The sequence below is a fragment of the Hyalella azteca genome, unplaced genomic scaffold (genome assembly GCF_000764305.2).
Source record: "Hyalella azteca isolate HAZT.00-mixed unplaced genomic scaffold, Hazt_2.0.2 contig13219, whole genome shotgun sequence".
Lineage (NCBI taxonomy): Eukaryota > Metazoa > Arthropoda > Malacostraca > Amphipoda > Hyalellidae > Hyalella > Hyalella azteca.
In genome coordinates, this window is record NW_025943148.1 from 1 (window position 1) to 12,533 (window position 12,533).

The 12,533-nt window shown below is 37.1% G+C and overlaps 2 protein-coding genes across 2 annotated transcripts; both read left to right on the top strand.

Annotated features, from left to right (window-relative positions):
- Positions 1-202: 202 nt before the first annotated feature.
- Positions 203-3,410, top strand: LOC108671099 (the record flags this gene model as incomplete). The annotated part of the gene is made up of 3 exons (XM_018158578.2): positions 203-342; positions 1,223-1,354; positions 2,002-3,410. Coding segments are annotated over 3 exons (388 nt in total), but the record flags the coding sequence as incomplete, so codon positions are not given.
- Positions 3,411-5,439: 2,029 nt separating this feature from the next.
- Positions 5,440-11,041, top strand: LOC125178840. Its single transcript, XM_047883543.1, has 9 exons — positions 5,440-5,636; positions 6,240-6,349; positions 6,532-6,728; positions 7,188-7,259; positions 7,755-7,880; positions 8,534-8,630; positions 9,232-9,338; positions 10,306-10,439; positions 10,836-11,041. Exons 1-9 carry the CDS (start codon positions 5,529-5,531, stop codon positions 11,025-11,027), a joined length of 1,143 nt encoding a protein of 380 aa, XP_047739499.1. The 5' UTR covers positions 5,440-5,528; the 3' UTR covers positions 11,028-11,041.
- Positions 11,042-12,533: the final 1,492 nt, after the last annotated feature.

The following is a 12,533-nucleotide window of genomic DNA, read 5'->3' on the forward strand; positions in this document are numbered from 1 at the left end:
TTTAATATTGTTATGGAATATTCAACTGAGCCTAAATATTTTAATATTGTTATGGAATATTTAACTGAGCCTAAATATTTTAATATTGTTATGGAATATTTAACTGAGTCTAAATACTTTAATATTGTTATGGAATATTTAACTGAGCTTAAATATTTTAATATTGTTATGGAATATTTAACTGAGCCTGAATTGCATGCAGCAGTGATAGTGAGTTTGGTCCTGGAGGTGGCACCCATGAGGTCTTCACAAGCATCCCTTCCCAGCCCATATTTGATGACCACAAGCCTGATGAGCGCGACCGCAACGAAGCCTTGGACGACTACAACCGTATCACTGAGAGTGAGTGTGAATGCCTCAACTCAAACTTGTTTTCAACCGTATCACTGAGAGTGAGTGTGAATGCCTCAACTCAAACTTGTTTTCAACCGTATTACTGAGAGTGAGTGTGAATGCCTCAACTCAAACTTGTTTTCAACCGTATTTTGTATTTTTGTAACTTGTTTTCAACCGTTTTTTTTTTCAACCGTAAATTTTGTAAAGCCTGAGAGTGAGTGTGAATGCCTCAACTCAACTTGTGTCAGTTACCGAGAAAAATACATGTGTGAGCACTAAGATTCAAGATCCTGATTTGATTTATTTTTGAGACCACATAATGCGGTGACCATAGATTTTTCAAAAAGGTATTCATTTTAGAAACTTTTTCTCTATTTACAATTCCAAAAATTCTTCAACAATTTTTTTTGCTTCAAAAATTTTTATTTTCATTTTTTAACAGTTGATAAGATCAAGTAATGCAAATCAAGCTTCTTCCTTGGATTTGTGTTGCAGGTCATTATTTTTCAACTATACTATACCTAGTTAAAGTAGTTTTGTTGAGTGTTAATGTTTAATTTGTTGCTAACCTTTTTGTCTTATGTGCTTTTTATTTTATTTACATTAGTTCATAAAATTTGAATTTTGCTTGTTTGCAAATTTTCATTCATTATTCACTTCAATTCATTAACTTTATTATAACAAAAGTACCTATGCTTAGTTTCAGGGCGTCTCAAAATGATTTACACCTTTTTATAAAAATATATGCATCATATTCCTGAATCCACAAACAGATTTATAAATATATTCATATAAATGTCTGCATTATACCCCTATCACCTAAGTATGTTTGCAAATTTCTTTATAGGTATAAAAGCTTACATTAAATCGCTGGCTCCTGACACAGGCTTGTCTGAGTACACGGAGCCATCTCTGAGCTCTACACAGACGCCTGTGAGCACATACGACGAGCGGCGGCGTCTCAACAGAGAGGAATACGTCGCGAAAGTCATGCAGAGGAACAGGGGCAGCGTGTCTGGTGTGTTATACGTATTTAAGTTTCGTGTAATAAATATATCCTTGGTATTTGTTTCTGTCGTAGCAGTCCCAGTCTCTGATGGATCGCCGCCTCTAATTATTATCGCTCATCCGCCCTCATTTGGGCCAGCTGATGCACGATGCTGTTGCTTGCTTCTCGCCGCTATACTAAATTCTTCTCTTATTTTAAGTCAGCCAGAGTGAAGGCACTCTAATTGCTTGTTATTTTTTGTTGAAACGAAATTAATCTATGAATTGTGTTAAAAATCTAAATAAAATTGATACCGTTCGAGATTGCAAACGTGCGAAGTCGTCAATATGTATGTAATCTCCTAACAGAAAGTGCTAAATATGATCAATCAATCTAGTGTTAGGTTCTATTTATTTAGTATTTAATAATGCAGTAGTAGTTATAATTTCGCAACACGTCTATTTCAAACTGCTGCACAATTAGGTTAATTCCTAAGGCTATTGACTTATCTGCTATCTTGTTGCCATGAGTTCTCCTAATTATTGGTTTCATTATATAATGAAATTAACAAACTCGAAAACTACAATAATTATATTAATTGACCTGTTGAAGCTATGACGGTTTTACTTATTACTAACGAGTATAATTATATTGAAAATTATCATTTATTCATGCAGAGCTTCGTCAAGAGCTTCCCAGACCCCCCATCAGCAGCGGTTCAACCTCCGTCAGCAGCGGTTCTACCCCAGTCGCTCGTAGGAACCAATATGGCGACTTGGTCTATGATGAATGAAGAACAACATCTCTGATGTCTTTAGTTAACAAATATTTGTAGCGAGGAATCTGTGGGAGAGAACAAGGAGTCTTTTCACTTCACAACGTATAGACATTGTATGTAATATCAAAAGAAATGTTGCGACTTAACCTCCCTGATGCGATATACATTTGTATGTCTATTCTGCTTATCTGGACTACAAACCAATTTTGCAGGGAAAAATTCAAGACAGAACGTGGTTTGGGGCATTTTTTCCGAGTGCATTACATTTATCTCCAACTGTACGTAATGGTAACCGACGCACACGTGTTAAAATCTTCATAATTTTAATTATGCACCAATTAGCTGGTATTATCTGGTGAGAAAATGTCGCCTTACTGCCCCTGGATACTCTGGGGCCGTACTGTCGAGACGAGCTTAAGCGCCTGCAGCGGCCAATTTCTCAATTTCTTCAATGAAATTGCGGCGAATTTCAGCGGTGTGATTAGTAACTTTAGGTTGAATAGCGGTCGTTGATTGGCTGCTGGATTTACAAAATTCCTAACTGATTTTAATAGGAACATTAAGTGGACCTCAATTGTTTTGTAATCTGTCGCCAAGTGATATGAAGTTACTTCTATTCACTCGGTTGCTTCCTCAATTTCATTCGTTTCTTGTATCTCTGAACATTATGAAGACTGCTATTTATGGCTCCAAATTTTTGTGTCCGTGATATATAGAATCAAAATGAATAATTTTCCATTCAATGCTAACACATAATATTTTAAGTAAAGAGTTTTAATAAATTTTAAATTCTTCGAGCTCATGTTTATTAGGAGCTATTTGATACAAATTTGTAACATTTACATCTAGAAAGTGTATCTTCCTTTATCTTGGGTAATCCAAATTTTTATTAATGTTTTGAATTTATTTATTTTATATTCTTTCAAAATTATTATTTTCTGCTTAATTGTTGCGTCCGAATAAACAAACCTGGAACTGGTCACTTGACGTATAATTCTAGGTTGTATTCCGAGTATCTGCATGTCAATTTCTTGACCAATCGCTGTGATATCTCACTTCCATGTATCCGGCAGCAGAATAACATACTATCAATGCAGTTCAAAGACGTGAGACACATGCACATCCTTTACGTGTCTCGCGTGTCTTATTCAAATAAATATGTGAAACCAATTTAGAGCCGTTGAAGAAATTTGTAATTTCGCGTAGTTCAAATTTCAAGATAGTATGGAACTTGTTGGGGACATAGGCAATGATTTTTCTTTGATTCTTAGCAATAAAGTATAGAGACCTCTGTATAATTATCAGTGTGGGAGACTAGACATGCCTTATGTTGCGGCATATCCCTTATATAATGGCATGTTTATGCATTACGACATGTTTTTACATGTCTCACGGCATGTTTTTACGTGCCTTATGTAGTGGCATCTATTTACATGCCTTATGTTACGGCATATTCCTTATGTAACGGCATGTTGTGCCATTACTTACTTATGTTGTGGCATGTTATTACATGCCTTGTGCTGCGGTTGTCATCTTCTCCTTAAATGTTGTGATAATACCAACCATTGTAAATACAAAATAATAATGAAAATAACAACGCATATTTCCCCTGGATCTGAACACAAGAGTAATTACTGACTCAAATTGCGTGTGTGTAGAAGGGTTTCGCTCTGGGTTGACGGAAAAAGTTCCTTTTCACGCAATTCTGTGATATTTACCGTAGATTTTTAACAAACTTGTTGCAATACTCGTCGTAATTTGATGCAATAAACTTTTTTCGTCTGTAAAGACAGATATGCTAATACCTGTTTTAAGGGTATGAAGCACCTGTTTTGAGGGTATGAAACACCTGTTTTGAGGGTATGAAGCACCTGTTTTGAGGGTATGAAGCACCTGTTTGANCTTGTTGATCACGAAAAGCATAGACTTGGAATCTCGCGATCTAGCTTGGATCATGATCGATGTTAGAACTTTAACCCAAGTTTTTTGTGATAAACTTGATCACTTGAATAAGCTTGTTGATCACGAAAAGCATAGACTTGGACTCTCGTGATCTAGTTTCGATCATGATCAAAGTTGGAACTTCAACCTAAGTTTTTTGTGATAAACTTGATCACTTACATTAGCTTGTTGATCACGAAAAGCATAGACTTGGAATCTCGCGATCTAGCCTGGATCATGATCGATGTTAGAACTTTAACCCAAGTTTTTTTTTGTGTCAAAACCCTTCAGCGAGTTGATCACAAAAAAGATAGACTTAAGATTATTGTGATCTAGCTTCGATTGTGACCGAAGTTGGAACTTCAACCTAAGTTTTTCGTGATAAACCCTTCAGCTTATTGATTACGAAAAGGATAGACTTAGGATTATTGTGATCGAATTTCGATCATGAGCAAAGTTTGCACTTATCCTAAGTTTTTTGTGATAAACCCTTCAGTGAGTTGATTACGAAAAGGATAGACTTAGGATTATTGTGATCTAGCTTCGATCATGATCAAAGTTGGAACTTCAACCTAAGTTTTTTGTGATAAACCCTTCAGTGAGTTGATCACGAAAAGGATAGACTTAGGATTATTGTGATCTAGATTAGATTGTGACCGAAGCTGGCAGTTGTTTTAGTGACTCATCAGTCTGAGGTTCCCAAGTTGTAACCGTGACCGTAAGGCTCTGTTCAGTGAAGCAGAAGTTTTCAGCTACAAACTTTACTTGTTTGAAGTATCATACTAAATAGGGTAAAGGGATCGATACTAGGAGCTACTTGAATGAAACTATAATAATAAATAATAGCGGTTTCAGCGTTTATTAGGCCGTAGGCCTGTCGCCGATTCTTAACATCGCAGAACAATCGCAGCATTTTGAGGTCTCGAACTCGCAACGCACTGCTACAATTCTGCTGTGCTTAACCGCCCGGCCTCCTTGCCGATTCTGACCAGAAACTGGCGCACGTACAGAGCTGGGATCGAACCCGCGCCTCTCTAGTGCGTCAATCTTGGTACTCTGAACTTTAACCACTGGGCCACCCTGCCCATTCGATGGGCAGTCTTACTTGATTTACGATGGGCAGTCTTGAATTATATGTCAGTCTTACTTGGTATTAAACGTAAAATCGAAGTCGGTATCAAGGCTATTGCCGAAAAAATGTATCATTACTCACTGCAGTGAGTGACAGAGAGCGCATTTTCTCGTTGCCGAGTATCATGGATACTCGGCAACGTGAAGTCACAGACGGACGGCCGGACATGACGAGCACAATATCGTTTTTTTCATAAATGAGAAAATACGCTAAAAAGAGTTATGCGACATTTTTTTAATAAAAAGCGATGAGACACATGATCAGTTGATCTACTTTTCTGTCATTCATGCATTAGATATAGCAGCTCAAGTTGTAATTATATGTTAGTCTTCTCCTATATTGAAACCTGAACCATGATGTTTCTGGCTCACTTAACCATGCGACACCTCATCCTGGCGTGCATTACCTCCATATTGTTCTACATCTGTTGTCATCTCATCTACTTCTCCTGTCAAAACCAAGTGAGTTATTACATTCCTATTATGTTGTATCTTGTAATTTTTATTTATATTTATTTAATATCTAAACATTACTCGACACTTGATTACTCTTACTTCGATTGTCTGTTTTTTTAATATATTAGCAATGATCGGGCTGGGAAAGAAATACCGATAATTGTTCATTAAATTTTCTTACATGTTTGGTAAGCTGGGCTCCGCGTTTGTTCGTTTGGAATATATTAGCCTTTATATGGGTAGAAAAGAAACCCTGATAATTCTTCATCAAGTCTCCCCTAAAGCGCCATTTTTTTGCTCCCTTGTTAAGCTGGGCTCCGCGTTTTTCAGTTTGGAATAAATTAGCCTCTAATTAGGTAGAAAATAAACCCTGATAATTATTTATCTAGTCTTCCCTAAAGCGCCATTTTTCGCACGCTTGGTAAGTTGAGCTCAGCGTTTGTCGGTTAGGATAAATTAAGCCTTTAATTAGCCTTTATATGGGTAGAAAAGAAACCCTAATAATTCTTCCTAATAACTTAATTACTTCTAAAAATTCTTCTAATAACTTCTAATAACTAGAAATTCTTCTAATAACTTAAAGCGCCATTTTTTCGCACGGTTGTTAAGCTGAGCTCGGCGTTTGTCGACAACGAAGACAACGAAGTTCTCCGCTCGGCGCCTGACGACCTCGACATCGCAACCCGCGGCTACTCGCACCCTGGCTGCCCCTGCATCAGGTATGATGCGGTTATGTTATTATACGTATTAGTTATAGAAGTTACAACTGATTATATATCATAACTTATTGAATTGTTATTAAATGATTATACATCATAACTGAGTGTATTGTTACTAAATGCATCATAACTTGATCCATCATTACTAAATACATCATAACCTGATACATCACCGGTCTCAGGTTCGGTTACGACCTAGCAGCTCTTAACAAGACTCGGGACTTAGCGTTGCGAGACCGACGCTCTCAGCCGCCCTGGTTCCTCGGCCGCTACCCGGAGACCTTCACGTCCACCTGCTCCCACTACTCCAGCCAGCGCGGCGTGGGGCAGAAGGTCTTGTCATACTCGTACTACGTGCCCACGGGAGTAGCACGAGAAGGTGATGTTCTTACGTTAATTAGTGATAAAAGGTGATGTTCTTACGTTAGTTAGTGATAAAAGGTGATATTATTGAGTTGGTTTGTACTAGAACGTCGTGTCCTACTCGTACTATGTGCCCAAGGAAGTAGCTCAAGAAGGGGATGTTCCTACGTTAATTCTGCTAGAAGGTGATCTTATTACGTCGGCAGAGAGGCCGACAATATTGTAAAACTGCCGCCAATTTTTAAATTATAACTTAATTTTGAATAGAAATGTTTGTTCGAGTAAATAATTTTATTGGTTTAAAATAAATAATAAAAGATGTATTAATAACAATTTATTACATCTTCCGCATATTCCATAATTTGTCCGTCGTTTGTATCGCTCTAAAGATAATAACGAGCGCTATTAAGCGATAATTTGCAATAAAAATCATAATTATTTTACTGCCACATTAATTAATATAATTCTGATGCAGATTCTGAAGGCACTAAGCGGTTCCTGAAGCAGATGTATCCTCGCGCCCGTAGGATCGCCCTCGTGTATCCTGGTCAGTCCTGATCACAACTACGGGAAACGAGCTCATTAAATAATTTGGAGGCCTACAAATATAGGTATTTATAGGCTTAGGCTTGGGTCATATTTTCCATCGAAAAATTTCAAATACATACATGGGCTTGAGTTATTTCCTTTACTTGATTATCAAATTAAAAGCTCGGGATTTAAGTCCTGACGATAACGCAGACTTCGCCTTTGAACTTCAGTAAAAATGATATATTTTATTATTCTTATGCATTCACTTATTATATTTTATACAATTGGCTTCGTAGAAATCTTGGGGTTTTAGCGTGATAGAAAATAACCAAAGCCGTCATATCCATTTTTCCATTTTAAGAAAAAAATCACATATGCTCTCAAAAATTAAATTTTGTTTTTTTAAGATTGTTCAATTGTATCAATATTAAATTATGCCACATATTTATCATTGGTAATAATCTCAATAATTAACACATTATTATTTATTTTAAGCATAACTGTTTTACAGGCTGGCTGATGCGCGTGTATCACAACGTGTCCACTGATGACGTCCTCTCAACGCGTTATATTTGCAAACTCTTCTGTGACATGACTCATGTCGACTTATGTCATGTCAAGGATCTGCCAACGCTTGGTGAGACTCATGTCGACTTATGTCATGTCAAGGACCTGCCAACGCTTGGTGAGACAACGCTTGGTGAGACCCATGTCGACTTATGTCATGTCAAGGACCTGCCAACGCTTGGTGAGACTCATGTCGACTTATGTCATGTCAAGGACCTGCCGTCATTCTATGAGTTGCCGTCACTTTATCGCACAGGCCATGAAATTTTATATTTCCTAATATACTCTTAGCTCTCCCTGAATAATATGGTTTAGGAAATGACTGCGTGAAATCTTCATGATTCTTCATGAAGAATCGTGATTCTTGTAAAGAATTTGATAGTACCTACCGATATCCTAATTATGCACACAGCGCCTTATTTTCACGTCTCCTATTCATTTCATCTAGCATCCTACTTATGCACCTAGTGCGTTTCTTATATAAGTATATTTATAAATTCGCGCGTTATGTGTTAGTAACAGCACTGTTGTTAATGTTTGAAGTTTTTCTCTTTAGGTATTAATTTAGTTGAATAAGTTAGTTTATAATTAATAATTTGGTTGAATAATTGGTAATAATTTAGTTGAATAAAGCCAAATGCTGTTTTAAACCTTAACGATATTTGCAAAACTTCTTCCCATATTTCCCCTAGCAACGTATGCAAGAGTTTGTTGTGCCTACAGGTGACCTAGAGGCTCGGATGCCTGTAGGCAGAACCTGGCGCTTCTCTGTACTCGGTGACCCCACAGTCAGCTGGTTCATGTCACGAGACCTGGACAGGTGAGATACATGGACATGACAGGTGAGATACGTGGACATGGCAGGTGAGATGCGTGGACATGACAGGTGAGATACGTAAACATGACAGGTGAGATACGTGGACATGACGGGTGAGATACGTGGACATGACAGGTGAGATACGTGGACATGACAGGTGAGATACGTGGACATGACTGGTGAGATACGTGGACATGACAGGTGAGATACGTGGACATGACAGGTGAGATACGTGGACATGAAAGGTGAGATACGTGGACATGACAGGTGAGATATGTGGACATGACAGGTGAGATACGTGGACATGACGGGTGAGATACGTAAATTCAAAATTATAGCTAAAAGTAAATTTTATTATCTGATTTTACATGCAATATGATAAGTGTCACATCTTCATATATAATATTTATTTATAACTATTATATTGGGTCACAGCAAGATCCTTGACTGCGAGGTTTCCAATTTTACATGCAACATGAGGTGAGATACATAAATCCACAAGGTTATTTACAACCAAATTATAGTTTCTGATTTTACATGCAATATGATAAGTGTCACATCTTCATATATAATATTTATTCACTAATATTATATTGGGTGACAGCAAGATCCTGGACCGGGAGGTGGAGGCAGTGAGGCAGTGGAGGAGGTCTGGTCGCGGCTACCACGTCATGCGGGACCATCCCCACCACAAGGCTGCGGTCCTTGCAGGTGCCTTTATTACCTTTATCATTCATATTATTATTGTATATTTGTAATAATAGTATTGTTATTGTATATATAATAAGGTAGAATTGTAGGTGCCTTCATACCTTCATCATTCACATTGTTATGATATATTTGTAATAATAGTATTGTTATGGTATGTGTATTAACATAAAATCGTTTTAGTATTTTGTATAATAATTGTATTCTTTTGGTATATATAATAACAGAATAATTATAGTATTTTATAATAATAGTATTGTTATTATATAAATAACACCGTAGTAAAATAAAATTATATAGATAAACATAGTTTTAGTATAATATATTGTTATAGCTTTATCTTGCTAGCTCAATTCAGCCACTATTCTGCATAATTTGTTCCATAAATAACAATACTATTATTTATTAACAATACAATAACAATACTATTATTACAAATATACATCTTCCTTCTATTCATCGCTTCCGGTGATTTATTCCACGACTTATGCACAAGACAAAGTATTGTGTAGTTAAATTGATTATATTTGTATCAGACTCATTTTCTTAAATGTAGAATTTGTTGCTCTTGGGCACAAAGTGCTCTTACATTTCTTTATAGTTCTATAATCATTATGATAATACAATACAATTGTCACTAATCTCGTCAGTTATTTTTTCCGTATATCGCATCGTGTTGATACCCTTGATGATGAAAAATGTTAACTTATTTAACAAGATCAACGAAGAATTAACGGTTTATTGACAGGAAAGATAAACAATTTATTTGCTTCAATAATGAAAATTATATTAAAAATTACCAAATTTACGGTAGAAATGATAAATATTATTATACATCATAGTAATGTATATTATAATAATATACATTATTTTATATTATTTAATATTATAATGTATATTATATTATACATTATTATACAAGTTTATGGTACAAGTAAATAAATATTAATAAATAACTGGCGACCGTCAGGGCTGTGGGGTGCCCACAACAAATACCCTGCCAAGATGGCGGCCGCGCGCGACGCCATCTTTGCTGCTCCTGTGAACCTGACGGAGAAATACGACCAGATCCTCCTGCAGCAGCACCTCTGGCCCCTCATGCAGGTACTGCTGGCCCCTCATGCAGGTACTGCTGGCCCCTCATGCAGGTACTGCTGGTCCCTCATGCAGGTACTGCTGCTGGCCCCTCATGCAGGTACTGCTGGCCCCTCATGCAGGTACTGCTGGTCCCTCATGCAGGTACTGCTGNCGTGCCAGGGTGACCTGGTGGAGCACGACTCGTATCACTGTGAAGATTCCAGCTATAACCTTAACTCTGTTTTCATGATACCGTGCCAGGGTGACCTGGTGGAGCACGACTCGTATCACTGTGAAGATTCCAGCTATAACCTTAACTCTGTTTTCATGATACCGTGCCAGGGTGACCTGGTGGAGCACGACTCGTATAACTGTGAAGATTCCAGCTATAACCTTAACTCTGTTTTCATGATACCGTGCCAGGGTGACCTGGTGGAGCACGACTCGTATCACTGTGAAGATCACCCCGGCAGCATACCGTTCCCGACGCAGCGGCAGGAGTGGCAGTACTGCGGCTGGGGGGCGTACAAGGCGGTCGAGCGCAACGTGGTCTTCAGGACGCGCTGTCCCAAGGCCTGCCGTCCTAAGGACCATCCGCGTTGGATATGGTGCTAGCCGTTATAGTGTTATAGAATATAATAGAAGTGTCGGCACTGAAGAAATAGGCCCATGACCTGTTGCCGATTCTTGAATTTTTCGTGACTTGATTCACAAGGGATCCGGCCTTTGGAACCCGATCTTTCCATAATTGAGGATTGATTATGATGCATTTATTTAGAAGTAATGGTTTAAGGATAATTTATGTGACATTTTTACGAGATGAATTATTTAAATGCATCGCATCCGCGTGTTCCGCGTTGCCCCAAACCATGTGGAGTTTCCAATACGATATTTTTTTCTCCTGGTGATAGCAAAAGTGACAGAAAGAACCGTGTCGCTTCATTTGCAAAATTTAAGTTGTATTAGTGTGCGATGTTCATGACATAATTTGATAATAATAAATATTTCTTTGATAAAAATTGCTTATTATTCGTCAAGTTGATTACTTGATTCGGTATCAATTTTTCATGCACGCAATTCATTCTGATATTTCTCCACAATTTATTTGCAAGTCCCGTTTCATTAGACAATGCAGGTTTTTATTATAGCAGCACTCGCTCTGTCCTCTTAGCGTAGCGAATATAAAGGCAGATTTGGCTCGTCCATATCTCTAATCTTATCGCATTGATCGCGCCGGGGGCTTTAGTTTTATCGAACCCTCTCACTAAAGCGCATATTTACCCTTGTTTTTTTAGCTTTATCGCGATCGCGAAAACAAATATCTATCACCTACCGTATTATCAACTTCTGCAGTTACTTTCCGCATCGTACATGATAAAAATAAATGATACATTTACGTTTTAAGTAAATAAATAAATATATAAATACGTGATTTCGTTTTATTAATAAGCTTTTATTTGCTGAATGGATTAATTTTGCTCACATCTAGTCATCTTAATACTAGTCGCTCCCACTGAAACTTACGCCAGGGAGAAAATGCGTATTCCTAGCATACGCATTAATCAGGTACGCATGCATATAAATTATATTATTCAAGTATGCCTGAAGTCGTTAATTCAATGACTACTTTGTCATTATCAAATAATAAGTATATCAATATTTATATTAATAACGTTTTTATTTGCAATTCAAATGATGGAAATAACAGGAATGACTCGCACATGTTGAAACACTCGCGTGTTCACTTTTTAACACTAGTGTTTGCAAACACAAATGATTACAAATAATGATTTGTGTGTTGACAGCTGAGATTAATTGGACGGATCAATTATGATTATTCAAGAATTTGAAACACACTGCTACTGCAGCGCAGTGGTTGCGGCACCGATATGAGATAACTTGCAATTTCAGGCTATTACTGTTTATAACTAATCGATTATAAACGATTTCATACGATTAGTGTTTATAACTAATCGATTATAAACGATTTCATACGATTAGTGTTTATAACATTTCATACGATTATTGTTTATAACGAATCGATTGTAAAAGATTTCATACGATTACTGTTTATAACGAATCGATTAGAAACGATTTCATACGATTACTGTTTATAACGAA